This window comes from Salmo trutta, chromosome 2 (genome assembly GCF_901001165.1).
Source record: "Salmo trutta chromosome 2, fSalTru1.1, whole genome shotgun sequence".
In the NCBI taxonomy this organism is placed as follows: domain Eukaryota; kingdom Metazoa; phylum Chordata; class Actinopteri; order Salmoniformes; family Salmonidae; genus Salmo; species Salmo trutta.
In genome coordinates, this window is record NC_042958.1 from 23,286,844 (window position 1) to 23,312,551 (window position 25,708).

At 39.4% G+C, this 25,708-nt stretch overlaps 1 protein-coding gene across 2 annotated transcripts; it reads right to left on the bottom strand.

Annotated features, from left to right (window-relative positions):
* Positions 1-32: 32 nt before the first annotated feature.
* On the bottom strand, positions 33-25,668 carry cpne3 (copine III). 2 transcript variants are annotated; one of them, XM_029698973.1, is made up of 16 exons: positions 25,521-25,668; positions 23,786-23,926; positions 23,294-23,473; positions 19,168-19,242; positions 19,012-19,083; positions 18,734-18,814; positions 17,468-17,557; positions 14,221-14,319; positions 13,994-14,140; positions 13,634-13,767; positions 13,021-13,075; positions 4,501-4,552; positions 4,277-4,410; positions 3,859-4,095; positions 3,289-3,458; positions 33-2,869 (listed from the first exon to the last, which is right to left on the bottom strand). In XM_029698973.1, exons 2-15 carry the CDS (start codon positions 23,915-23,917, stop codon positions 3,321-3,323), a joined length of 1,626 nt encoding a protein of 541 aa, XP_029554833.1. In that variant the 5' UTR covers positions 23,918-23,926; positions 25,521-25,668; the 3' UTR covers positions 33-2,869; positions 3,289-3,320. The 2 variants fall into 2 exon arrangements, with proteins under 2 accessions (XP_029554833.1, XP_029554824.1); XM_029698964.1 differs by lacking the exon at positions 3,289-3,458 and having other exon boundaries at positions 25,521-25,667.
* Positions 25,669-25,708: the final 40 nt, after the last annotated feature.

Below are 25,708 nucleotides of genomic sequence, written 5' to 3' on the forward strand. Positions count from 1 at the left end.
TTTTTTTCCACCCCTAAAAAGGATGAGACACATTGTGGTAGATAAACAACGTTTACTTGTGATCATCATACAATATTAGAAATAGGCTTGATTCCTTTGGGGGGAAAACAGCTATAATGGCACAAGGCACACATGAGTATACTTAAGCAGTAAGGCCAGAGAGGGTGTGGTATATGGCTACGAGCTGCTCTTATTACGCAACTGGTTACGAAACTAATTAGAACAGTAAAAGTACTTTTTTTGTCATACCCATGGTATTCGGTCTGATATACCACAGCTTTAAGCTAATCAGCATTCAGGGCTCAAACCACCCAGTATATAATATAATATAGGACATTGACATAACATGGAAGAGCAGAAAGAACCATTTGATTGCTACTGTAGTAGTATCTATAATATAAGGCCCTCAATTTTTAGGAACCCATAAACAATTATGACAAAATAACTAATCCAGTTTAAACCTGATCAATTATCAGTGGGGAAGGAGAATTAAATAAAAAGTCAATTGTTTATCAATATTACCTATATTAACACAAACTGTATACTCTAAGCTAAAGCTGACATTTGCATAATGAATATGGTCATAATTGAATTCAATTATTTATGCTCAAATGGAATATGAACTCTGCAAGCTAGTCCATAAAGTGGCTCTGCAAGCATAATTGGCACAAGAGGAAGAAAAACGAGCGCTCTATAGCGACTCAATACACAAACATCAAGAAATCATTATTCTGGAGTGGAACGATTAATACACTATGAATGTCATTCGCTCAAAAGCTGCATTCACAACACAATATCCAATTTGCTAAGCCGTCAGTTTAAAAAACATTACTTAAAAAGAAGCATGAATTTAGCCTGTTTGAATAAACAAAATTTACCTCCAAAAATGTATTTGAGGACTGGATAATTACTGTAGATATAATGCTACTCACAGCTTGATAACTAATCTATACTGAGCATTAAACTTAGTAAAAATATACAAATGTACCAAACTATAAAAAAACATCTGATGAAGCAAGGTTTATAGTGAAATAGGGTGGCAGGTAGCCTAGCGATTAAGAGCGTTGGGCCAGTAACTGTAATGTTACTGGTTCGAATCCCGAGCTGACTTGGTGAAAAATATGTCGTTGAGCAAGCCACTTATCCAGAGCAACTTACAGGAGCAATTATGGTTAAGTGTCTACTAAAAATGGCAAAACAGTATAAAATAGGAGCAACTAAGTAGCATTAGGCTACTTAAAAAATATATATACACATTGCCTAGTGAGTATACACGCCCCTTCCACATTTTACATCTTTAAAAGGGATTTCATTAGATGTTTTTTCATACTGATTTAAACAGCCTACTCCACATTTTACATCTTTAAAAGGGATTTCATTAGATGTTTTTTCATACTGATTTAAACAGCCTACTCCACATTTTACATCTTTAAAAGGGATTTCATTAGATGTTTTTTCATACTGATTTAAACAGCCTACTCCACATTTTACATCTTTAAAAGGGATTTCATTAGATGTTTTTTCATACTGATTTAAACAGCCTACTCCACATTTTACATCTTTAAAAGGGATTTCATTAGATGTTTTTTCATACTGATTTAAACAGCCTACTCCACATTTTACATCTTTAAAAGGGATTTCATTAGATGTTTTTTCATACTGATTTAAACAGCCTACTCCACATTTTACATCTTTAAAAGGGATTTCATTAGATGTTTTTTCATACTGATTTAAACAGCCTACTCCACATTTTACATCTTTAAAAGGGATTTCATTAGATGTTTTTTCATACTGATTTAAACAGCCTACTCCACATTTTACATCTTTAAAAGGGATTTCATTAGATGTTTTTTCATACTGATTTAAACAGCCTACTCCACATTTTCAAATTGAATGAAGTAAAGAAAAGTGTCAAAATGAATTGCAAAAAATGTACGTCTTTTACACCCCAGAGTTAATACTTGGTGGAAGCACCTTTGGCAGCAATTAAAGTAGTGATGGGGCAGTGGCAGTAATTGATAGTTAGATGTCATAATATTATATTGATACTTTGACAAGTATTGATTTGTAAAACATTTTTTACAATTGTTTGGCTAGTCGGCTGTACCTGCGCCAAAACTCCGGCATTTTTCATCCTATATAGCTTGTTCTCCATCTTTTTAAATAGTAAAGCTAACCCTTTCCATGACTGATCAACAACAAAAAATTCTCATGCGTTCAGCAGACATAGTGAGCAATATGTTTGGAACATCAAATCGCAATACATATCGTAGGAAGAAATACAATTTAATCCCTTTTTAGTTTTAAGGCAGCAAAATGTGACAACTGTGCAAGGGATGTGTAGACTTTCACTAGACACTGTGCATATGTGTATATGTACACATGCTTCTGGGACTGGCCTACTGACGGAGATTGGGAACAAGCCAGACTGTGTTGTTGGTTGCTGTAAGTACACATGCAGTGTTTTGTAGAATTTCCTCCTACAAAACTTCCATCCTGCTCAATTCAACCTGACACATGCTAGTTAGTAATGGCTAGAGCTTTGTATACCTGTCATGATCCCTTTGACACAATGATAAATAGCAGAGAGTTCTTATTGTAGCTACTGAGATGAGCGACTGTCTACTCATCCTGACAGTGTACTTTGTCTTCGGTCAGGTGGGGATGGGTTGGTGCTGGGTACTGGGGTTGGTTCCTCTCCTGGGAACTAGGAGGTGAGGGTGGGCATGTCTGCAGTAGTTGGCGGTGTAGAGACGGGGGCAGTGGGAGTGTCAGTGTTGGGAGGACTCAGCTTATTCATGTTGAAGTAGGTGACCACCTGACCAGGGACTTCAGCCAACACAGACTGGGCCAGAGCTTCTTTAGGAGACTGGAGATGGAAAGAAAAGACGGGGTAACAGAGAAAGTAAAGAGACAAAGGAAAATGCAGAGGGGGGAAAAAAACGTTTGAGAAAATGAGTATCTATTTGTGACAACTGATCATATAGGGCAGGCATTTTGACAATGATTAAATACCAGGCTGACAATACAGGCGTGAGCAGAACAATGCATTGAATAGGATTACTTCCATTCATTCATTCATTCAAGTCCCTTGTACTTTTATTTTCATACAAAATCACCAATGACAACAATAGGGCTGGGTGAACCCTGCAAGCAGCCATGCTCTACGACTATTCTAAGCTAGCTAGTAGCTAGGACAGGCGTACCATGGAAGCAAGCACACAGGCAGGGGTTGGGTTGAAGAAGCCAATGGGGAGTAGTTGAAGCATTTGGGGGATGTATCCCTACATTTCTACGAAGTACTGGGATGAGGCTGGGACTCATAGGGCTGAGGCTGATGGGGCTGAGGGCTGGGACTCAGGGTCATGGGGAGGCTTCAGTTTGTGTATACTGAAGTAGGACACCACTTGTCCAGGCAACTCTGCCAGTACGCTTTGAGCAAGAGCTTCCCTGGGTGCCTGAAACAAGATGAGAAGGTACAGTAACAATGCTGGGTGGGAGCGGCTCTAAGGGTTGGGGGGGGGGGGATCGTTGAAGTGATGCAGATTTCAGCAATTGAGGATCCATGATGATTGGAAAGGAGATGTTTTTGATAATTTGAGGTGGTTAAACCTATGCTGGGTGGCCTTAGTTAAAGCAGGCAGTTAGTCAGTACACAGGAGACAGACTACACCCACAGACCTAGAATGAGCAGAACAGGATTCCCACTCAAGTCAATGATGCCATAATTGTGGACATTTTTCTATGGTATCAACGCCTCAGTCATCATATAAACAACGTTGTAGAAACATATGGATATCATCATCCAAGTCTTTCCAGAGAGCAGAGCAGCTTTAAGCAGCATGACGATCTACTCACGTTCTGGAACTGTCTAAAGGGGACGAACTGGACGATGTCCCGTGCAGCAGTCTCTCCCGTTGGCGCTCTGAGCCGCCCGTCGTCACCGTCCAGGAACTCCATGGCAGTGAAGTCGGCCCCGCCCACACCGATGATGATAATGGACATGGGCAGACGGGAAGCGTTAACGATGGCGGAGCGTGTCTGGTCCAGATCCGTGATCACGCCGTCCGTTATGATCAGGAGGACAAAGTATTGCTTGGAGGAGGAGAAGAGGATAAGGAGTATGAATTAGGCTATTTGAGGTTGGAATCCTAAGCAACCTGCATACATGTTGTTTGAAGTACAGTAGACCAACATAGCTACTGTAGTAGGTCAAATCAGTGTGCCACAGTACAGGCAGAGGCAGTACAGTATGTAGCATACTGTAGTTACTCACAGAGGCAGTTTTCTGCTGGGTAGCCTGCATAGCGAAGCGGGCTACATGGTTGATGATGGGAGAGAAGTTAGTGGGACCGTAGAGCTTCACCTGGGGAAGACACACTCTGTAGGCCTCCACTACACCCTCAATACCTGAAGACGCACACACAAAATGTGAAAAACTCCCAAACCCTAAATTAGCATATTATAACTGTTTCCTTCAAAAACTGTCTGCACACATACCAGCACAGAATGGATTTGCAGGGTTGAAATTGAGAGGGAACTCATGAGAAACCTGTAAAACACAATACATCCAGAATATTTTTATGAAAATTTCTGCTAGAAATAATACTTGTAGACCCAAATGGGTCCCGATTGAAATGAAGTTCAGCTTATAAAGGCTCCATAAAGCCTTCATAGCCGCTACATAAATGTGTTAATCTATAACTGTATGTCATGCTTTATAAAGGTTTAAAAAATGTGGCATAACTGTGACACAACCCACTGTCAAATATGACAAACCTATGCTTTATAAAATGTGGCGTAAGAACCGCTTAAAAAAGGCATTATATATACAGTTGAAGTTGGAAGTTTACATACACCTTAGCCAAATACATTTAAACTACATTTTTCACAATTCCTGACATTTAATCCTAGTAAAAATTCCCTGTCTTACGTCAGTTAAGATCACCACTTTATTTTAAGAATGTGAAATGTCAGAATAATAGTAGAGAGAATGATTTATTTCAGCTTTTATTTCTTTCATCACATTCCCAGTGGGTCAGAAGTTTACATACACTCAATTAGTATTTGGTAGCATTGCCTTTAAATTGTTTAACTTGGGTCAAACGTTTTGGGTAGCCTTCCACAAGCTTCCCATAATAAGTTGGGTGAATTTCGGCCCATTCCTCCTGACAGAGCTGGTGTAACTGAGTCAGGTTTGTAGTCCTCCTTACTCGCACACGCTTTTTCAGTTCTGCCCACATATTTTCTATAGGTTTGAGGTCAGGGCTTTGTGGAGGTCAGGGCTTTGTGATGGCCACTCCAATACCTTGACTTTGTTGTTCTTAAGCCATTTTGCCACAACTTTGGAAGTATGCTTGGGGTCATTGTTCATTTGGAAGACCCATTTACGACCAAGCTTTAACATCCTGACTGATGTCGAGATGTTCCTTCAATATAGCCACATTATTTTCCATCCTCATGATGCCATCTATTTTGTGAAGTGCACCAGTCCCCCCTGCAGCAAAGCACCCCCACAACATGATGCTGCCAACCCCGTGCTTCACGGTTGGGATGGTGTTCTTCGGCTTGCAAGCCTCCCCCTTTTCCCTCCAAACATAACGATGCTCATTATGGCCAAACAGTTAAATTTTTTCTTCTTCATCAGACCAGAGGACATTTTTCAAAAAAGTACGATCTTGTCCCCATGTACAGTTGCAAACTTATGGTGGTTTTGGAGCAGTGGCTTCTTCCTTGCTGAGCGGCCTTTCAGGTTATGTCGATATAGTACTCGTTTTACTGTGGATATAGATACTTTAGTACCCGTTTCCTCCAGCATCTTCACAAGGTCCTTCGCTGTTGTTCTGGGATTGATTTGCACTTTTCCCGCCAAAGTACGTTCATCTCTAGGAGACAGAACGCGTCTCCTATCTGAGCGGTATGATGGCTGAGTGGTCCCATGGTGTTTATACTTTCGTACTATTGTTCGTACAGATGAACGTGGTACCTTCAGGCGTTTGGAAATTGCTCCCAAGGATGTAAACGTCTGACCCACTGGAACTGTGATCCAGTGAATTATAAGTGAAATAATCTGTCTGTAAACAATTGTTGGAAAAATTACTTGTGTCATGCACAAAGTAGATATCCTAACCGACTTGCCAAAACTATAGTTTGTTAACAAGAAATTTGTGGAGTGGTAGAAAAACGAGTTTTAAGACTCCAACCTATGTATGTAAACCTCCGACTTCAACTGTATGTGATTCGGCCACCAATGGAAATGGGTGGAGTAAAAGGCCAGCAACACTCCGTATTATTCAGTGCCCCATGAAATGACACCATATATGCATTCTACAGACCCTACTGAGCAATCCCTAAAATACCTTTACTGCTGCACCGAGAATGGTTCTTGCTCTAAGCAAATATGTATTCCATATACAGTGATTCGCATTGTGTGCATTTACTTGACCATGGAATAGGTTTTAAAAACCAGATTGAATGCAAATGTCACTTAAATATGAACAAATATGAATCATTGTTAATTTGTAGACAATTATTTTTCATATATCATGAATGGTTGACACTTTTCTACTATTACGTGGGGGACATTTATTTAGAACATTCCCGAAAATCCGTGATCAGGCAGTACTTTTTTAGTGTTGCTGACGAGACGCTGATCATGTGATGAGTTCGCAAATCAAATGCCCCGCTTGTGCTGCCACTGGACAGCGAAAAACAAGTTAAGCTTTATTTTTTACATTTAAATTAGTTTGTACTGTAGTAGTTAAGTATTGAGTTAAATTACATACTGTAGCTAGCTCAGTCGTTATTTCAAATAATTTCGGTGACATCACAGCAGCTAGATTAAATTTTGCTAGCTAGCAGGCTCAGATAAATACAAATCCCCCTCGATACAGCCATGTCACATCATGAGATTTGTAAATGAAAGAGGAATATAATAATATGAATTGAATGGAGTTTCCCAATCTTCCCTTATCCAGATGGTGTGACAAAGGCATGTCCTAACAGACCTGCTAACTTTCTTTAAGGTTGGAACCAACATGCAGTACCTCCAGCAGGAGGAGCGGCTAGAACCATTCATCCGCCAGCTCAGGGACAAGCTACACTATTCACAGCCCCCTGTAATGTTTAATGTAATTACATTGCTGGACTTTTTGAAACTTAATGTATTTGTATTGTTTCAAAAATGTACAAATAAAATGTATGGTTTAAACATGTATAATGATTATTTGTTTCAGCTGTTAGTGATAATTCCCTAAGTGTTAATACATTTGTGTTTAAATCATTAAGCCTTATTGTATGCGTTATGAATGACCAAAGGTGTCTGACCTTAATAGTTAATGACTCGTTTCAGGAAACTAGGCGTATGTCGCACATCACTACTAAACAGGAACATAGAACTTTCATGTGCCTTAATAACAAATGTGTATGCCATCTGTAAATATAAATAAAATGGTTACATTACAAGCCTAGTTGGTTTAGCCACAGAAAAATTCAGGAACCTTCCCACTAGCCATTATTGGCTGGACATGATGAGTTCAGATTGGTCTGCCATGTAGCACACTTCTCTGTAACATGAGTGTTGCTAATGCTCTCCACTTTCTTAAAGTCTGAGTTTTGAAATCAGTGGAATGCCCAGTGGAAGCAGAGTATGATAGCTAAAGAGATGGAGAAAATTCTGGCGTTTGATTGCAAATATGTGGAGGGAGTCGAAACGAGAACACAGAAGGCTGTTGTATAAAACATGTGTCTCTGGACTATATCTTCAAACTAAGGGCAACCATGGCATCTGTGACAGAGAGGGAGAAACGTCCATCCATGTATACAGGTAAGAGAGTCTCACTAGCAACATTTTCTGATACTATACGTTTGTAATTTTGTCAAAGTCATTTTCATTGCAAGTTAAAGCATACTGTCAGCTAGCTAGCTAACATTAACTGGCTGGCTTGCTAACTAAAGTTACATATAGGATCTGTGTAGTAGCTAATATTATTAGTATCTCAGAAAGCCATTTGCGTCACTAGTTATAGCCTAATGTTAGCTAGCTAGCTAACATTAAACCTAGTTGGTTTGCTTTAGCTACCTGCAGATTCATGCATGGTAGTAACGTTATGAGTTGGGATTAAACAAAAGACTCCATTGTGCAAGTAACCATTTCACTGTACCGTTTACAACTTCTGTATCCTGTGTATGTGACAAATAAACTTTGATTTTACTTTATATGTGTTTACCAGAGACGGTAATGTGAAGAACAACATGACCTGCACCAAAGTCAAATTAGGATATAACGTTAGGCCAACGAGACAGTGTCCAAGTTCTAAAATTCTCCGGTAGAATGCCCTGCTTTTATTTCATCGCACTCACAACTGTAAGGTATTGTCGGTAATTAGCACGCCGTTAACTTGTAAATAATGATCTTGTTGTGAGTTTATTTTCTGTAATAATGAATACAAATTATCTAAAATTAAGACATTGTCAGCGATGATATGGTCATTATTTGAAGTGGCTTTCCAGCGTACTTAACGTTAGTTAGCAAGCAAGAAACGAACCAAAACATTGTTTAGAAAATTGCTTTTAGTTGCCTGGTTTGCTAGATTGACATATACTAAATACACTTTTAAACAGATGGGTTTGTTGTTAAAATACACTACGCTATTTTGGACTACCAGGCTGCTGATGTCATGCAGCCTGCCGTTTTTGTGTTTATACTTTTTCATAACGACAATAGAATGCTCATGATGTCACTGCGACAACTGTCTACGGACATGTCGATAGACGTAGTATAAACCAGCCTTTAGTCTTGAAATCTTTGGTTGTTTAGTACCATACTCACTCTGATTTGCACATGGCCTCACATGTGAATCCTTAGAGATGGGTGGGGCTAAAGCTTAAGAGGGTGAGAACAATGCTGAATGGGTGTAGACAAAAGCTCTCTAGCAGGTGTACCAAAACATTCAAGGGCTATTTTCTCAGAAGTGGGGTTACAAGTTTTTCAACTTTCAAAGCAGAATTACTTTCCCATTGTACCTCAACTGTAGTGTATGATATACCATTTTCTAGCTCTGAGTTTCTACTTCTATCCAATATAAAAAAAACACGAGGATCATGATACAATAAATGTATGTATGTGTTATAAAATTACCAAATGGCTCTGACTTTAAATTAAGAGTAGCATCATGCGATAGTCTTTATGGATGTCTTATGAATGACCGAAGGTGTCTCACTTCAAACTATTACAGGACACTACATAAAGTGTCATTAAATAGGTTATTAACATTCTGCTGATTTAAGAAGGTTCTCATGATCCACAGGTTACTGTAGGGAAAAGCTTGTGTGTGTCAGAACCAAGATGATTTGGAGTAGTCCAACCTGAGACTACCACCCCAGGTATTCCTCCTCTGTTCCCATGCTGGAGACCAGGGCTTGATTACAACCTGTTACAATGGTGCCAACATTTTGTGGCTGATCTTTCAGCAAGGGGAAGTGGGTGAATGTGTCAAAGACTTGACTGGGCACAGCACCGCGCGGTGTGGCTTGTTTTGTTGAGTGTGTGTTTGTTTACTGAGGAACATGTAACTTGGTTCCAGAAGAAAGACATTTTCAATTTCTTTAGGTTGGGGGCTTTCATCAAGGTAAGTGTTTCTTGGTGTAACGTCATCCCCAGACTATTGCACACACAGCACATATAAGCCTGGGATATCAACCATTTAAAGTTGGACTTAGTGGGAGTGACCTTACTGAGTAAAGTATTTGTCATTGTCACTATTTAACACAGTCAAAAAGTCAATCATTGTTATCCCTGCCTATTCATCTTGTTAAAATGTGATTTTAAACCTAACCCTAACTAATGAAGGCCATGTTTGATGCATTGGTCCACCAGACCTTCCAGGCATTTGGGTAGAAGTGTCTGGGAATGAGATTAGGTGTAATGTGACAGGACATCCCTTCAGAGCGTATGCCATCCTTCAGCACAACATGCAACCCTTTATAAAGCATGTGCTTATATCATATTTGACAGTGGGTTATGTCACATTCGACATTGGTGATTACGCCACGTGACAGATGCTTTCTAACACATGTAGTGCTTATAAAGGCATTATGGCTTTATGAAGCCTTTATAAACTGAACGTCATTTAATGCGGGATCGCGATGTTCCCAATCTCAGAAACCCAGAACTAAAACCTTGCCTAATAGATTGGTGAGAAGGTAGAGCTCCGCGGATCCTTTGTGTCAGGAATTCCTTTAGCCTTTCTTTTTAGTCATTGCGCGCTGTAGAGTTGCTATTTTTCTTGTGTCAATTAATTTATGACATTCCTGGATTACTCATCGCATTAAGAAAGTCTGATTTAAATCAACAAATACAATTGTTTAAACTAAGTTAAGGGTTAAAGATTGTGAACATATCTGGCTGTGATGGCAAAATCACTAAATATCCAACTGAGTCAAGCAGGGAGAGGCTGACAGTTGTCACAGTTCCAAGACCAATCAGAAATGTCCAGCTAACCCTACGCTAATGACACCATTGGATCTCAAAACTGAACTTGGATCTGCGTTAAGTAGCAATGATATCCTTCTCCACTGTCATTTCACCACGGCTATCTCAAACAAGTCATGACTATTCAACAAAAAATTATTTTCTTTCCAGCAAATTACATGGTAGGGTTGGGCGGTATTCCGTGTATGCCATATACCGGGGTATTTGGAAAAAGCCACGGGATGGTTTTTCAATACCGTCAAACCTATTTCTTTGAAGTTTTTCAACAAATTTGAATATTTGTAGCTACTTTTTATAGTTAATACATGCTGTCAACTTGTGCAATACGTTAGGAGATAAAGCAGATTCACTGGTTACACTATTTTACATTATGAAGCTTACCATAGTTCCCTAGAACAGCTGAGCCAGTCAGGTGTTTTTAAATATCACAACGGTTGAAAGTGGGAGCTGGTGAGTCCATAGCGTTCTATATCTATTGGCGAGTCCCTGTTATGTGGTGCACGAGGTGCTTCTACACCTGCATTGCTTGCTGTTTGGGGTTTTAGGCTGGGTTTCTGTACAGCACTTTGAGATGTCAGCTGATGTAAGAAGGGCTATATAAATACATTTGATGAAGTTACACTTGCATGCAATTCACTACTAAATGTTTGCCATCAGATATCGTATAAGGGCTTTCTGCCAGAAGTCAGAGCTATGGATGCCATTTTTTCCCTATGCTTCCTACTAGTGGTTTTTACTCCTTCGTTGTTCTTTTCTCTGCTCTGTGTACACATGCTACTCTTCCTTCAGAAAAGCATGCATCACAACTTTGTTCATTTGCACAATTTCGCTCATAAAATGTCCACACTCACCAAAAATGACATTCGGTAGCAACTAGCTATGCTGTACATCTACACGTTCCGCTAGCGGAACGATTGCTCCAATATCCAATGATGGGCGGGCGCGAAATTCAAACTCCTCTAAAATCGAAAACTTCCATTTTTCAAACATATGACTATTTTACAGCTATTTAAAGACAAGACTCTCCTTTATCTAACCAAACTGTCCGATTTCAAAAAGGCTTTACAGCGAAAGCAAAACATTAGAATATGTCAGCAGAGTACCCAGCCAGAAATATTCAGACACCCATTTTTCAAGCTAGCATATCATGTCACATAAACCCAAACCACAGCTAAATGCAGCACTAACCTTTGATGATCTTCATCAGATGACACACCTAGGACATTATGTTATACAATACATGCATGTCTGTTCAATCAAGTTCATATTTATATCAAAAACCAGCTTTTTACATTAGCATGTGACGTTCAGAACTAGCATTCCCACCGAACACTTCCGGTGATTTTACTAAATTACTCACGATAAACGTTCACAAAAAGCATAACAATTATTTTAAGAATTATAGATACAGAACTCCTCTATGCACTCGATATGTCCGATTTTAAAATAGCTTTTCGGATGAAGCACATTTTGCAATAATCTAAGTACATAGCCCGGCATTACAGGGCTAGCTATTTAGACACCCACTCAGGTCAGCCTCCACCAAAATCACATTTCCTATAAGAAAAATTTTCTTACCTTGCTTGTTCTTCGTCAGAATACACTGCCAGGACTTCTACTTCAATAACAAATGTAGGTTTGGTCCCAAATAATCCATCGTTATGTTCCATCAAGACGTTTTGTTCGTGAGTTCTAGACACTATCCCAACGCTAAATCTCGGCCACGAGCATGACGCAAAATATGACAAAAAATTTCTAAATATTCCATTACCATACTTCGAAGCATGTCAACCGCTGTTTAAAACCAATTTTTTTGCAATTTATCTCGTAGAGAAGCGATAATATTCCGACCGGGAATCTGCCTGTCTGTAAACTGAGGAAAAAACCGAAAGCCGGGGGCGGGGCGTGTCACGCGCCTAAGGCTTAGTCCATTGAGTGACCACTTAGCTTTTGCTCTCCTTTGTTTCAGCCAGGGCTTTGAATTACGTCATTCCTGTTTTTCCCGGGCTATGAGACCTCATTGGAGACGTGCGAAGTGTCACGTAAGAGCAGAGATCCTTTGTAAACGATAGAGATAATAAAGAAGGGCAAGAAATGTTCAGACAGGGTACTTCCTGAACAGAAGCATCTCAGGTTTTTGCCTGCCATAGGAGTTCTGTTATACTCACAGACACCATTCAAACAGTTTCAGAAACTTTGGAGTGTTTTCTCTCCAAAGCTATTAATTATATGCATATTCCAGTTTCTGGGCAGGACTAATAATCAGATTAAATCGGGTACGTTTTTTATCCAGCCGTGAAAATACTGCCCCCTAGCCATAAGAGGTTAACTTTATGGATTTGCATGTCTTTGCAATTAGTTTGTTTGTTTTCGCTCATTAGCGTTTGTTTAGCTAACAGTGGCGGCAAAATGTGATTTCGCTATTAGTTTGTGCTATTAGCATTGTGATAAGGTTTTCTTGCATTATCCTGTACATGCATCTGTCCACAAGAGATGATGATGTTCACAATATGAAAATCCATATTTACCTGCCAGGTAGGTGGGATCTGTGCTCCAAAGCCAAAGGCAGGGAACATTTTGTCACTGCAGGGAACATTTCAGTCAGATACTTCTCTATCATTCAAAACAATGATACAACCACAATGGAAACTAAGAGGCAGGATCATATCCTCACACCTTGTCTATGGAAACCACCTCAGTCTAACTAAAGAGCTAACTTGCTAACCTGCATCAGCACATTCCATCGTTAAACATGAAACTCCACACACACACACACACACACACACACACACACACACACACACACACACACACACACACACACCTCCTAATCATTAACATTCACACATACAACTATTGCCGAAGGTTAACAGAATGCAAAGCCAGATAAATGGTAAGAATGGTATTTTTGCATCCAGCAGTTCCAGGGGCAGGCAGTTCAAGCAAAAACATACAGCATTGCATTTACATGGGAAAAATAAATAATTCAGCATATTATGGGTGTGAGTTTCCCAGTCACCGCACCATATATAATGTAGCATATGGCGAGTAGTACAGGTCAGATTACATTTACATTTTTTTACATTTACGTCATTTAGCAGACGCTCTTATCCAGAGCGACTTACAAATTGGTACGATTACCTGTCGTAGTCTTGGATCACCATGCCAACGGACCAGATGGCAGACAGGTATTCATTGACCCCTTGTGGACTGATGTAGTGGAGAGACCTGGGAGATTTGGGGTCTCCGTTTGACCCTGTGAAGTCAATACCCACCTACAGATGGAGAGGGAGACAGAGAGACAAGGCTTATTGTGGTGGCAGTTCAATTCAATGAACTTTATTCAACCCCGAGAAGACATTTTTGCTGGCAGGCATAGGATACAAATTGAAAGACAATGAATAATAAAAACAAACAAGTGCGACGTACAATACAGAAAAACTCAGCATGAAAAGGGCCATTTCTGTGCTAGAGGTCATTTAGAGAGAAATCTTTACTCACAGTGAAGTTGATCTGGCAACCGCCCATGATATAGTCCAGGAAGGTATACTCCTTCACCACCTGACACAGCTTCACACTCACCACACCAGAGTTTTTGTATCCCTTCTTCTTCTGTTGCTTTTTACTGTTGATACATTCAAACTCAGCCTGGGGAGGGACAAAGGAGCAAGGATGAGAAGAACCACACAGACAGACACACACAGAGTAACCCTTGCACTCCATCTCACCGGTGAGGAGCGTGATGCCTCTTGCAGACGTGTCATGGTGGTCTCAAAGATTCCAATGAGGTCATGAGATCCATCATTGTCATAGTCGTAGCACTCCACCTTAGGACGAGCATAGATTCGGAGTTAGCAACAGGTTAGCAACAAGCCACAAAATGACTCCTCAAAAAGGTGTGTGTAACATGAACACACTAACTGCTTCAAACCCCAAACAAACATCATTCACATCACACTCAGTAAGAATCAGACAGCGGGTGAACAAGAAGATCATGCAATGGAAAACACCAAACCAAACTCTGAGCAAAGGTTAAACACACTAAGTTAACTAACACTAATGCACAACAGAAAGATGATGCCATGATGACAGAGGAGGCTTCATCAATTTCCGCCATTTGTCCAACAAAGACAATATGGATGTCTATGGAAGAGCTGGATCCGTGGCTATCAGTACAGGATGGATACAGCCTACTACAGGGTAAATGTTCCCCACCCATTCCAGTGTTCCACTACTGACTAGTCATTTCACCCTTCTACTGAAGGCACATGAGGTTGGAGTTGGACACACACACCGTGCTGATGACGGTAGATGACCTGGGTTTAAATAAGATTTGTTTCCTGCTCGATTGAGCTTGTCTGTGACATTGAAACCAGTGAAAGAGTCCTTAAAGTGTAAGCACAGGCAGGCTCAATCAAACCCCCACAAATTTGAACCCAGGTCTGAGGGTAACTCACATGTCCTCCAGTGTGGGTATCAGTTGTTCCTTAAAAGACTGCATTAGGGGTATTTACAGCTGAAAAATCACCAATTGTCAACATCAATCAATGCCCTCTAATGCTGTACAGACGATGTACAATAGTAGTCCACTTAGCTAATAGTAGAGAAAGATAACCATTTAAAATCTATTATAAAACGTGAGAGTTAATGCAGTTATTTTCCCCCCGCTGTTTAAAACCGTTAACAAGTACAGTCACCTCCAACATTATCGGCACCCTTGATAAAGATAAAGAAGAAAAAAAAGACTATAAAATAAATAATACAAATACTTAATTATATTGTATGCCCCCCCACAATTGTGGAAATTATATTATTTTACACTAATACAATTGCTCAGAGAAAGATTGTTAAACTAATACAAAAAAAACTAAAAAGATAGGTATCAAAACAATTGGCACCCCTAAAGACTCTTAGAAAATCAAACAAAATAAAATCTGCATTAACATTCTACTTTTTTCAAGTTAATGTCAGTTTAAGGAAATGTATTGTGGCCAACCATGGCTTCCTGCTTCACTGGGGTATAAAAATGAGGTAACACACATGTAAAAAAAGCATGTCAACCATCACCATGGGAAAAGGCAAAGAACTAAAAAAATGAAGAGACTAATGGTTTTTGCCCTTCATACATTGCCTTCAGAAAGTATTCATACCCCTTGACTTATTCCACATTGTGGTGTTACATTCAAAATGGATTAGATTTTTTTTCTACATAAAATAACACACAATAAAAGTGAGAACATAAGTGAGAATCTTTAGTAAATTTACAGAAAATTATTTACAGAAATACCTCATTTACATAAGTATTCACAGCCCTCAGTCAATACTTTGGCGGCGATCACAGCTGAGTCTTTTTTTGGTAAGTCTCTAAGAGCTTTGCACACATGGATTGTACAATATCTGCCCATTATTCAAGCTCTGTCAAGTTGATTGTTGACCATTGCTAGACAGCCATTATCAAGTCGTGCCATAGATTTTCAAGCAAATTTAAGTCAAAACTGCCTGTGTTTAGCTGTATTCCTTTTCTTATCCCCCCAAAAAAGCATCTTTGTCATTCCACGGAGGGCCGAGTGTCTGCAGGTTTTCGCTCCTCCCTTGTACTTGATTGATGAATTTAGATCACTAATTAGTAAGGAACTCCCTTCACCTGGTTGTCTAGGTCTTAATTGAAAGGAAAACCCTAAAACCATTAGACACTAGGACCTCTATGGAATGAGTTTGACAGCCCTGCCATAGCTAGTCTTTGCCAATGATAAGTATACCCATAACTTAATGCAGCAACCATTCTTGAAAATGTGAAGAGCAGTTCTCAGTGATGTTTTGGATTTGCCCCAAACATAACAATTTCTATTCTAGACAAAAGTTAATTTCTTGATGGGAATATTTTTATTCTGTACAGGCTTTCTTTTCTCTGTCATTTAGGTTAGTATTGTGGAGTAACTATAATGTTGATCCATCCTCAGTTTCCTCATATCACAACCATAAAACTGTTTTAAATCGCCATTGGCATCATGGTGAAATACCTGAGCAGTTTCCTTCCTCTCTGGCAACTGAGTTAGGAAGGACGCCTGCATCTTTGTAGTGACTGCGTTTATTGATACACCATCCAAAGTGTAATTAACCAACTTCATCTGCATTTTTTGCTGTTGTTGACATCTACCAATCGGTGCCTGCCCTTCTTTGCGAGGCATTGAAAAACATCCCTGGTCTTTGTGGTTGAATCTGTGCTTGAAATTCACAACTCGATTGAGGAACCTTACAATTATCTGTATGTGTGGGGTACAGAGATAGGGTAGTCATTAAAAAAATCATGTTAACCTCAACACGGAATAAGTCCATGCAACTTATTATGCAATTTGCTTAGCACATTTGTACTCCTGAACTTATTGAGGCTTGCAATAACAAAATGGGTTGAATTCTTATTGACTCAAGACATTTTTTTATTAATTTAAAAAAAATTCTACAAACAAAATACACTTTGACATTATGGGGTATTGTGTGTAGATCAGTGACACAACATCTCAATTGGAACCATTTTAAAATTCTCCAATCTCAAAACATTATAGAAAAAGGTTCAGTGGCGTTATCCTTGCAGGGGGAGGAAGCACAAAGTATTGATATATACTTGTTAAACAAAATCTTTCTCTGAGCTATTGTATTCGTATAAAATAATAATTTCCCCCCTTTTCTTGCATACAATATATAAATAATACAAATACTGAGCTATAATCTTTTTTGCTTATCTTTTTATCAAATGACTTAAATGTGCCAATAATTGTGGAGGTGACCGTATCTTAAGGTTATTACCTGTGTTATTATCATGCAAACCACACACACAATTCCAGAAAGGGTGTTACACCAAAACGTTCCCCAAATCAAATACAAAAGATATGGAATATTTCAGTGTCTGTGCAGTAAGAGTTGCTGATGTGTAAGGTAGGTTAGTACTGGTACAGGTGTGGTTGTGTGTCTGCATACCTTTATATGTTTGTCCATGTCTCCTCCACACAGAGACTGTAGGGGGATCCTGAAGGGTTTCCATGTTGGGTTAAGGTTGTTCTTCACCACCTTATGCAGGGCACAGGGACAAATATGGTAACCATTATCTGTATCGCATTACCACTAACCACACTCTGTAACACAACACCAGTGTCTGGACACAGTACAAGAGCAGATACTCATTAGCTACATAGCATTTGGTTCAATCACATTATAGGCATCTGGACAAAGAATAGGAGGAGAGTAATGAGTTTCTAGAGAAAAGGAGGAAACCATGCAAATGTTATACACTGTTTCCAGTGTCAGTCAGCGCACAATAGTGATAGGCATTTGAAATTATTTCACTATTTGAATAATAACGAAGTAAAAAAATGCGCTACTCTCGACCAATCAGAATGACGCAAAATGCAGTTGTTTTCAGGGTGTTAGCTCGGTATTTTTTGGCTAAGGGTAGCCTTGGCTAACAGCAAAGGTGAAAGAAGTCCGATGTTCACTATCAAAGAACTGATTGTTTCAAAAATGATATCTGGTGAGTATTTTGCGTTGATCTGTGTCAGGTCTTGTGGACCCTCCGTTGGCGCGCATGTAGGCTAATCCCTGAAGTGGGGAAAAAAGCAAAACTTTGGAGGGCTAAATGCGCTATGATAGTAAAATGCCTTTTCATGTAAAACGTAATTAGCTTGAAAATAAAACTACTTTGTGCGTCCTCAGAACTGTAGGCTACATTTACAATGCCCAACAGTAAACATCGTACTGTCAAAGCCACATGTCTGAAGCAGTAGTGGCTCAATGCGGTGTACATAAACACTACATTCTTACGTTTGTTGTTTTATTAAATTAAGCATTTCAAATGTCATATCCTTGTGTGCAACAATGTCACATGGACAATTTCATTAAGACAACGTTTTTTCATTGTTAAAATAGGCCTCTTTTTCATTATTGCCAAAATTGAACTCACATGGGTCCTAATGTCTGTTAGGATATCCGGATATTCGATTAACCGTGCCATCTCCAGTGTGCAACAGGATATTACGTAGTCTATGGTTATTGCTGTCACATTTCACAGACAATAAAACTTCCTTTAACATTCACAATATGCAAAAGAAGACCAGGAGTACAGTATGTGCTGCATAACTGAATGGAAGTCGTATATAGTTGTAAAACCAGTTAAAAAGTCTCAGTTGAAAGGGGCCGTATGAGAGTCTGTGTTGTACTCCATAGAAATGTGTCTATGTTGTACTGTACCTCCGTTCTGTGAGCCAGCTGCCATCCAGTCTCTGTCTGCTTGTAGAACTCCAGGTAAGGATCAGACTTCCCAAAGAAATCCTGGAAACAGCCATATATGTGAAAACATTGTAAGTCATAAAATATCACACAACAGACACAAGCAACTCAGCTAACTATTGTGTGCTTTATTTCCCTCAATTATTGGCTTTACAGAGCAGCAAGTATCACTTCAACAGATTCGTCACTCATGGAAATGACCCGTGCTTGGTGCGCATTCTTCAATATTGTATCGATACCTTGTTGTCCAGTTTCCTTGCTTCAGCCTCAAAATTCACCACCCTGTTGTCTTTTATTTCTTCAGCAATTATCTACAAAGAAAATAAGACAGTAAAAAAAAAAGACAACGACAAACATAATATGATAAACAACAAACATCTCTGTAAATGACTCACTGTAATGGTCCCTCTTCCTGCAGGCCTGTTGTTCTTCAACACCAGTGGTCTAGTATGCTTTCTACTAGACACCACCTGGAAAAGACAATTTGATGCGGAAGAAACACTTGTAATGTAAATGGACACTTTAGCAATAATGCCCGAGGGAGTGTGGTACATTGGCCATATACCACGGCTAAGGGATGTTCTTATGCACAACTCCAAGCGGAGTGCCTGGATACAGCCCTTAGCCATGGTATATTGGCAATATACCACAAACCCCTGAAGTGCCTTAGTGCTATTATAAACTGGTACCCGGGTTTATAAAATGTATTACAAACCAGGTAGTTTGAATCCTGGATGCTGATTGGCTGAAACAGCATTCAGCTGTGTGTATATAAGACAATGTACCACATGTATGATGCAAAATACTTGTTTACGGTTCTATTTGTTGGGTTTGTGGCCAATATACCATGGCTGAAGGCTGTATCCAGAAGCTCCGCCTTGCATCGTGTACAGTGCCTATCATAAGTATTCACCCTCCTTCAATTTCTTCAAATTACAAAGTGGGATTAATCACTTAAATGTAACTAAATATAATCAAAAATGTAATCTACGCAATCCATAAAAGTAATTATTTATCATTAGGGCCATAAATAACTATTTATGCTATTAATGCAAAGTTCAAAATATCACCTTCCTGGTAAACTAGTTATAAATTGCTGAGGTGTAGTCACTTTTGAGGACACAAGCTCAAATACATAGTACAAATTTGAAAATTTGAATATTTTATGATGTATTTCCTATTCAACAAAAACTGTATGAATAAGGCTTGAAATTACATATGCTTTCTAAAAATAGCATAATCAAATTATAAAATTACCAACTAAGATTTCACCTTCCTTATAACTGTAAAATACATATTTGTATGTTTAGCGTTAGAGAAATCCTTTGCATATTTTCTAAAGGTCTCTCTTGAACAAAACGTTTGCCCCCTATTGCTGTGAATATCTCACAAAACTCTAGCTTGGCCTCCTGAATTCGCTAGGAACTCACCTTTCATCTCGTGTCAATATTGTCCGTCTATGACAAACCGAAAGTGTTTGCTTAAAATCAATTATTTATTTTATATTAATGGCTATAAATCGATCTCTGAATGGGCTACCGTGGTGAAACCACTATCTCCTGCTGCGCTACGATGTAACGATTATAGGCATGCCGGTGGCTGTGATGTAGGGTTCAGCCAGTTTATGTACAGTCAGAAGAGCGAATGAAATGGTAGGAGCGACATCCCAGCTTCAAGTGGTTTCAGATTTCACATTCTACATCACACCGGCTCAGAAAAAAATACTAGTTTGTCTGCGGGAACCAGGGCTATTGCTCAAAGCAAGCCATTTTGATTTACGGTGTCTATAGAATCGATTTATAAGCGAAAATGTCAGTCGGAACCGGTACCAGAACCACGCAGGTCCCTGTTACATCTAAGAGGTTTTTAAATGATTCGTCAGCGATCAACACAAAATACTGTCAACATTGTTTTTGAAAATTAATGAAAAATAAAACACTACGCATTCCCCCACGAGTCAATACATATTAGAAACATGTTGGGTAAGTCTTAAGAGCTTTGCACACCTGGATTGTGCAATATTTGCCCATTGTCTGTCAAGGTGTTGGGGATCTTTTCATTTAGATTTAAGTCAAAACTAACTCGGCCACTCACAAACATTCACTGTCGTCTTGGTAAGCAACTCCAATGTAGATTTGGCATTGTGTTGTAGGTTATTGACCGACTGAAAGGTGAATTCCTCTCCCAGTGTCTGGTGTAAAGCAGACTGAAGCAGGTATTCCTCTAGGATTTTGCCTGTGCTTAGCTCCATCCAGATTCTTTTTAGGCCATGGCTGCGGATCCAACTTTTTCAGGGTTGGGGATCTTTAGTCAGCTGACTAAAAGATCCAGAGCTTCCCGAAGATTCTGCACATGTGTATTCTCTACTTTACGCGCAGAGAACAGACTACTCAGGCGAATGGTGGTCGTTTAATAAAGTTAGATCAAGCAGAATTAATGTCTGCAAGATCTCACATAATGATCACAGTATTATACATAACATAACCAAATATAATAGCATAGTATAACGTTACTGTAAGCCAAAAACACCACCGCATTCAATCGTGAATGAGTTTTATCCATAGTAAATCACCCATTTGATCTCAATCCGTTTCATGGGGGTATGCACTTTGATCTTGAGTTACAGTGTTGTCGTAGTAGCCTACAGTGTTGTTTTGAATGATGTACAGTGAGCTAATTTTAGTGCAGATGGCATTAAACTGTAGCATTAGCATAGCCTACCTGTGCATTTTGCCTAGTGGCGCGCGCTGTTGAGAAAAATGTGGTGGTGTTTTTGTCTTATGGTATCGTTATACTATGCTATTATATTCGGTTCTGTTATGTATAATACGATCATTACGTGATCTTGCAGACATCGATTCAGCTTTATCTCATGTTGATCTAACCTCACCTGTAGCCTGTTATCGGCACGTAAAGTAGAGAATATACAGGATACAAGTTTTGAAATATGCTTTAGTCTGTAAATTTTTTGGTAATTATTGTGGAGGCAATACAACGTTGTTGATCCATTCTCAGTTTTCTCCCATCACAGCCAATGAACTATTGTAGCTGTTGTAGTTGAATCTGTGCTTGAAATACATGACTGAGGGACTATTTGTTGTATCTATGGGGAATAGAGGAAGGGGTGGTCATTCAAAAATCATGTCAGCCTCTATTATTTCGCAAAGAGTCCATGTAACTTATTATGTGGTTTGTTAAGCCACATTTTACTCCAGGACTAATTTAGGCTTGCCTAAACAAAGGGGGTGAATACTTATGCAACAACTATATTTTATTAATTAGTAAACATTCTTAGAATTTTCTTGCCACTTTCACATTATGGAGTATTTTGTGTAGATCAATGACACAAATCTACATTAATACTATTTCAATCCCACTTTGTAACGCAACTAAATGTGGGAAAAAACCAAGGTAGGTGAATACCACACCGCCTCAGGCCTTATTGCCTAAATTGACAATGATGCACTTGAAACAGACAAAGTCCATACAGACTGTTTGTTTAGCCGCCTGAACAAACAGTCAAAAGAAACCTTAGGTGTCAAGTCACAGATTGCACAGCCACTGCACGTCTTCATAGGGGTTGTATGCACTGTGTATTATGCTAACTCTCTACATGAGTGACAGTGGGACACTGACCGGAATCACCAAAACAGACTACTGCAACGTCTATCAATAGTTATACAATGGGTCGGTCTAATCCTGGCTGATTGGTTAAAAGCGCAATCCGATGTCTATTCCACAAGTTACCACCGGCTAAAGCTATGACGTTGAAATGCCAATTTACCCTGTTCCATCTCACTTCGCAATTCACTGTCTCATCAGCCAGACAATTTATAAACTTGATTTCCACTGTAAAAAGCATCTAGACATTATCTCCGATTTCGTTTAGACTAGCAATTGATTTTCAATAGCGGATATTTGTATAAAACTTGTGGGAGTCAGGACGAGACAGACAGAAAGGCAGCTTTTCTCAGCCAGCCGAAATCATGAATCAGCATCATTTCTACAGACATATACAAATAAATGTCTCTAAAAAACAGCTTAAACAAATGCAAATATGTTCCTGTTATTCTAGCTGCACTGTTTGGCGTGACTAAGTTAGCCGTAGTTGGCTAGCTAGCAAGCAAGGGATAAGAATCTTGCCAGCCAGTATGGCAATAGAACATCTAAAACGAACGACTGGGTCGGTTCCATAGATGCAGAACTAAAAAAAAGACTTAACGACTGGGTCACGTCTCGGGCAAACGAACCGATAGAACAAACGACCAGCCAGCTTGGGTAGCAACCCTAGATTTGTGTCAGGACTATATCTCGTGGAAGGATGAAATAGTATGAATAAATTAATCAAAATAAAGTTGAACAAATATATCAATCAATATTTGAATATGTTGGTAACCCGTTGTATGAAAAGTGATGCCCTCGAAGTCAGTGTTTGGCCTAACAACACCCGTGTCAACATATCCTCCAAACACCGGCTTCTCGGGCTTTATTAAGTGAGGAGGGGAAAGAAAAAGACCTCACCTGGCCCAAGGTACACTCCAGCTCTCCCAGGAAATCATCATCACTTAGGTCAACAGTTTTATTGTCGATGTCGTAAATTCCAAACTTCAGCTTTTGCACTATTTCAAAGTAGTAATCGATGATGAACTTCTTGGCAAACTTTGGCGCAAGGCAATTCTGTACCTTCTCTGTGCGGCCCACCTACGAACACAAATTCAGCCAGTTAGTAATCAAAACATACACATTCTCACACCCTCGTGAAACTAATCAACAACATAAAGTGATACTGAATTGGCCCAACATTTCAGATTCTTCCTGGAAATAGTTAATGCTCGCTTTAGCCATTCTACAACGCTGAGATGCTTTTTCAAACAGTGAAGCAGAATACTGATTCAAGCTAATCAATTATGCATGATGATGGCTTTGGGGAGAAATCTTTATTTTTTTGCCTAGTTGGGTTAACATTTAACAATGTCACAGTGTTTATTGGGCAAACAAGAATCTGTGACTGACCTCGTACCACTGTGACCCAGTAGTGTTCATGAGAAGAACACACAGTGGGTCAGACTTGGAGCCAATGTCCTTGTCCAGAAGATTCTCACAGGAGACAGTCAGCTCCACCTTTGTCACACACTGTGTTGCCATTGGACCTGCCTGTAACACAGAAGAGACAGATAATGTCCCTAGGCAAAATTAATCAATCTGTGAGCTACTGTACATACAACCATCCAAAGATGTATTTTTTCTAACTATGTTTGATGTAAGTTTGCTTTTATTACAGATACTTTACCAACATTAACTGTGAGGCTATGCAATAAACCTGTGTAGCAAGGGTGTGGACAGCTAAGCTAAATGTCTAACGTCACTATTGTTTTGACTGTTGACGCACTACAGTAGGAAACATTAGCTATTCTTTTTATTTTATAAAAACATATATTATATCAATACAGCTGAGTTAAAGCTGCAATATGTAACTTTTTGGGCCAAATTGGACATACTGCCAAATTCTCTAAAATTGTTGGAGGCAGCTTATGGTAGAGAAATTAACATGCAATTCTCTGGCAACAGCAGTCTACAGTCAGCTTGCCAATTGCACACTCCCTCAAAACTTGAGACATCTGTGGCACACATATTGTGTGATAAAACTGCACATTTTAGAGTGGCTTTTTGTTGTCCCCAGCACAAGTTGCACCTGTTTTATTTTACTAGGCAAGTCAGTTGAACAAATTCTTATTTACAATGACAGCCTACCCCGGACGATGCTGGGCTAATTGTGCGCCACCCTATGGGACTCCCAATCACAGCCGGATGTGATGCAGCCTGGATTCAAGCCAGGGTCTGCTGTGCCTTAGACCGCTGCGCCACGCGGGAGTCAAGTAATCAGCATGCTGCGTTTAATCGGCATGCGCCGTTTAATCGGCTTCTTGATATGCCACACCTGTCAGGTAGATCGATTATCTTGGCAAAGGAGAAATGCTCACTAACAGGGATGTAAACAAATTTGTGCACAACATTTGAGAGAAATGAGCTTTTTGTGCATATGGAACATTTCTGGGATATTTTATTTCAGCTCATGAAACCAACACTTTACATGTTGCGTTTATATTTTTGTTCAGTGTAAAAGAAAAATCGTTTATCATCCCTGAGCTCTGACTTCTCCCACATGCTGACCTCTGGCATCACCGACTTCAAAAATGACCTCAATTACAGCATTTTCGGGAGTTAAATGTAAAACAATTTATAAAAATAAATATATTCGTATAATTTTTTAACACCAATTTTACAAGCATGATAGCTGTACCTTTAGTTTATGGCCCAGCTTGATGACCATTAGCTAATTAGCGTTTCTCAACGAATTCAAAGCACATCTAACTAGTATTTAAGACTTAACTAATAGTAATTACCACCTTCCCATTTGGTTATAAACGCAGCACAAATGTATCATACTGTAGATGGGGCGTGGGAGCTAGCAGAGTTAGGCTACTTGTTAGCTAATTATTAACATAACTAGCCATATCGGTATTAACTATAACATCTTAGACATAGTAATCGAATGACCGTTGTGGCTGTCTTTCTATCCTGGTTTTGGTATGACATGTAACTGACAGCTGGCTAGCTTGCTGTTTCTCTAGTTTAGCTAGCTAACGTTAGCGGTTTCTATTAGCTCCTGAAACACAACGCGTCAAACAATTTCACAGCAATAGATAAACAAGCCATGCACGGTATTATTTATTAACTAGTTTCTTACCTAAATTAGTTTACTTTACAATACTTTGAGTCCCTGAAGTAATCTGTGTGCTACTCGGATCAAGAGCTGTTCCACAACTGTTCAGTGTCGAATAGACCCTCCGGCCCAAACCCCGCCTTAGGTGTGTCCCAGATACATACTTGCGTAGTGTCGAAACAAAACGGACCAAAATGGAGAGGGACTAGTTA

What these genes read in the sequence shown, in the direction of transcription:
- cpne3 (XM_029698964.1), bottom strand. Translation starts at nt 23,917, where the DNA reads ATGGCAACACAGTGTGTGACAAAGGTGGAGCTGACTGTCTCCTGTGAG. An exon ending in ACATGGACAAACATATAAAG is followed by an intron (nt 14,320 to 17,467) that starts GTATGCAGACAC and finishes GCTCGTCCTAAG; the next exon opens with GTGGAGTGCTACGACTATGA. An exon ending in CCCAGCAGAAAACTGCCTCT is followed by an intron (nt 4,096 to 4,276) that starts GTGAGTAACTAC and finishes TCCTCCTCCAAG; the next exon opens with CAATACTTTGTCCTCCTGAT.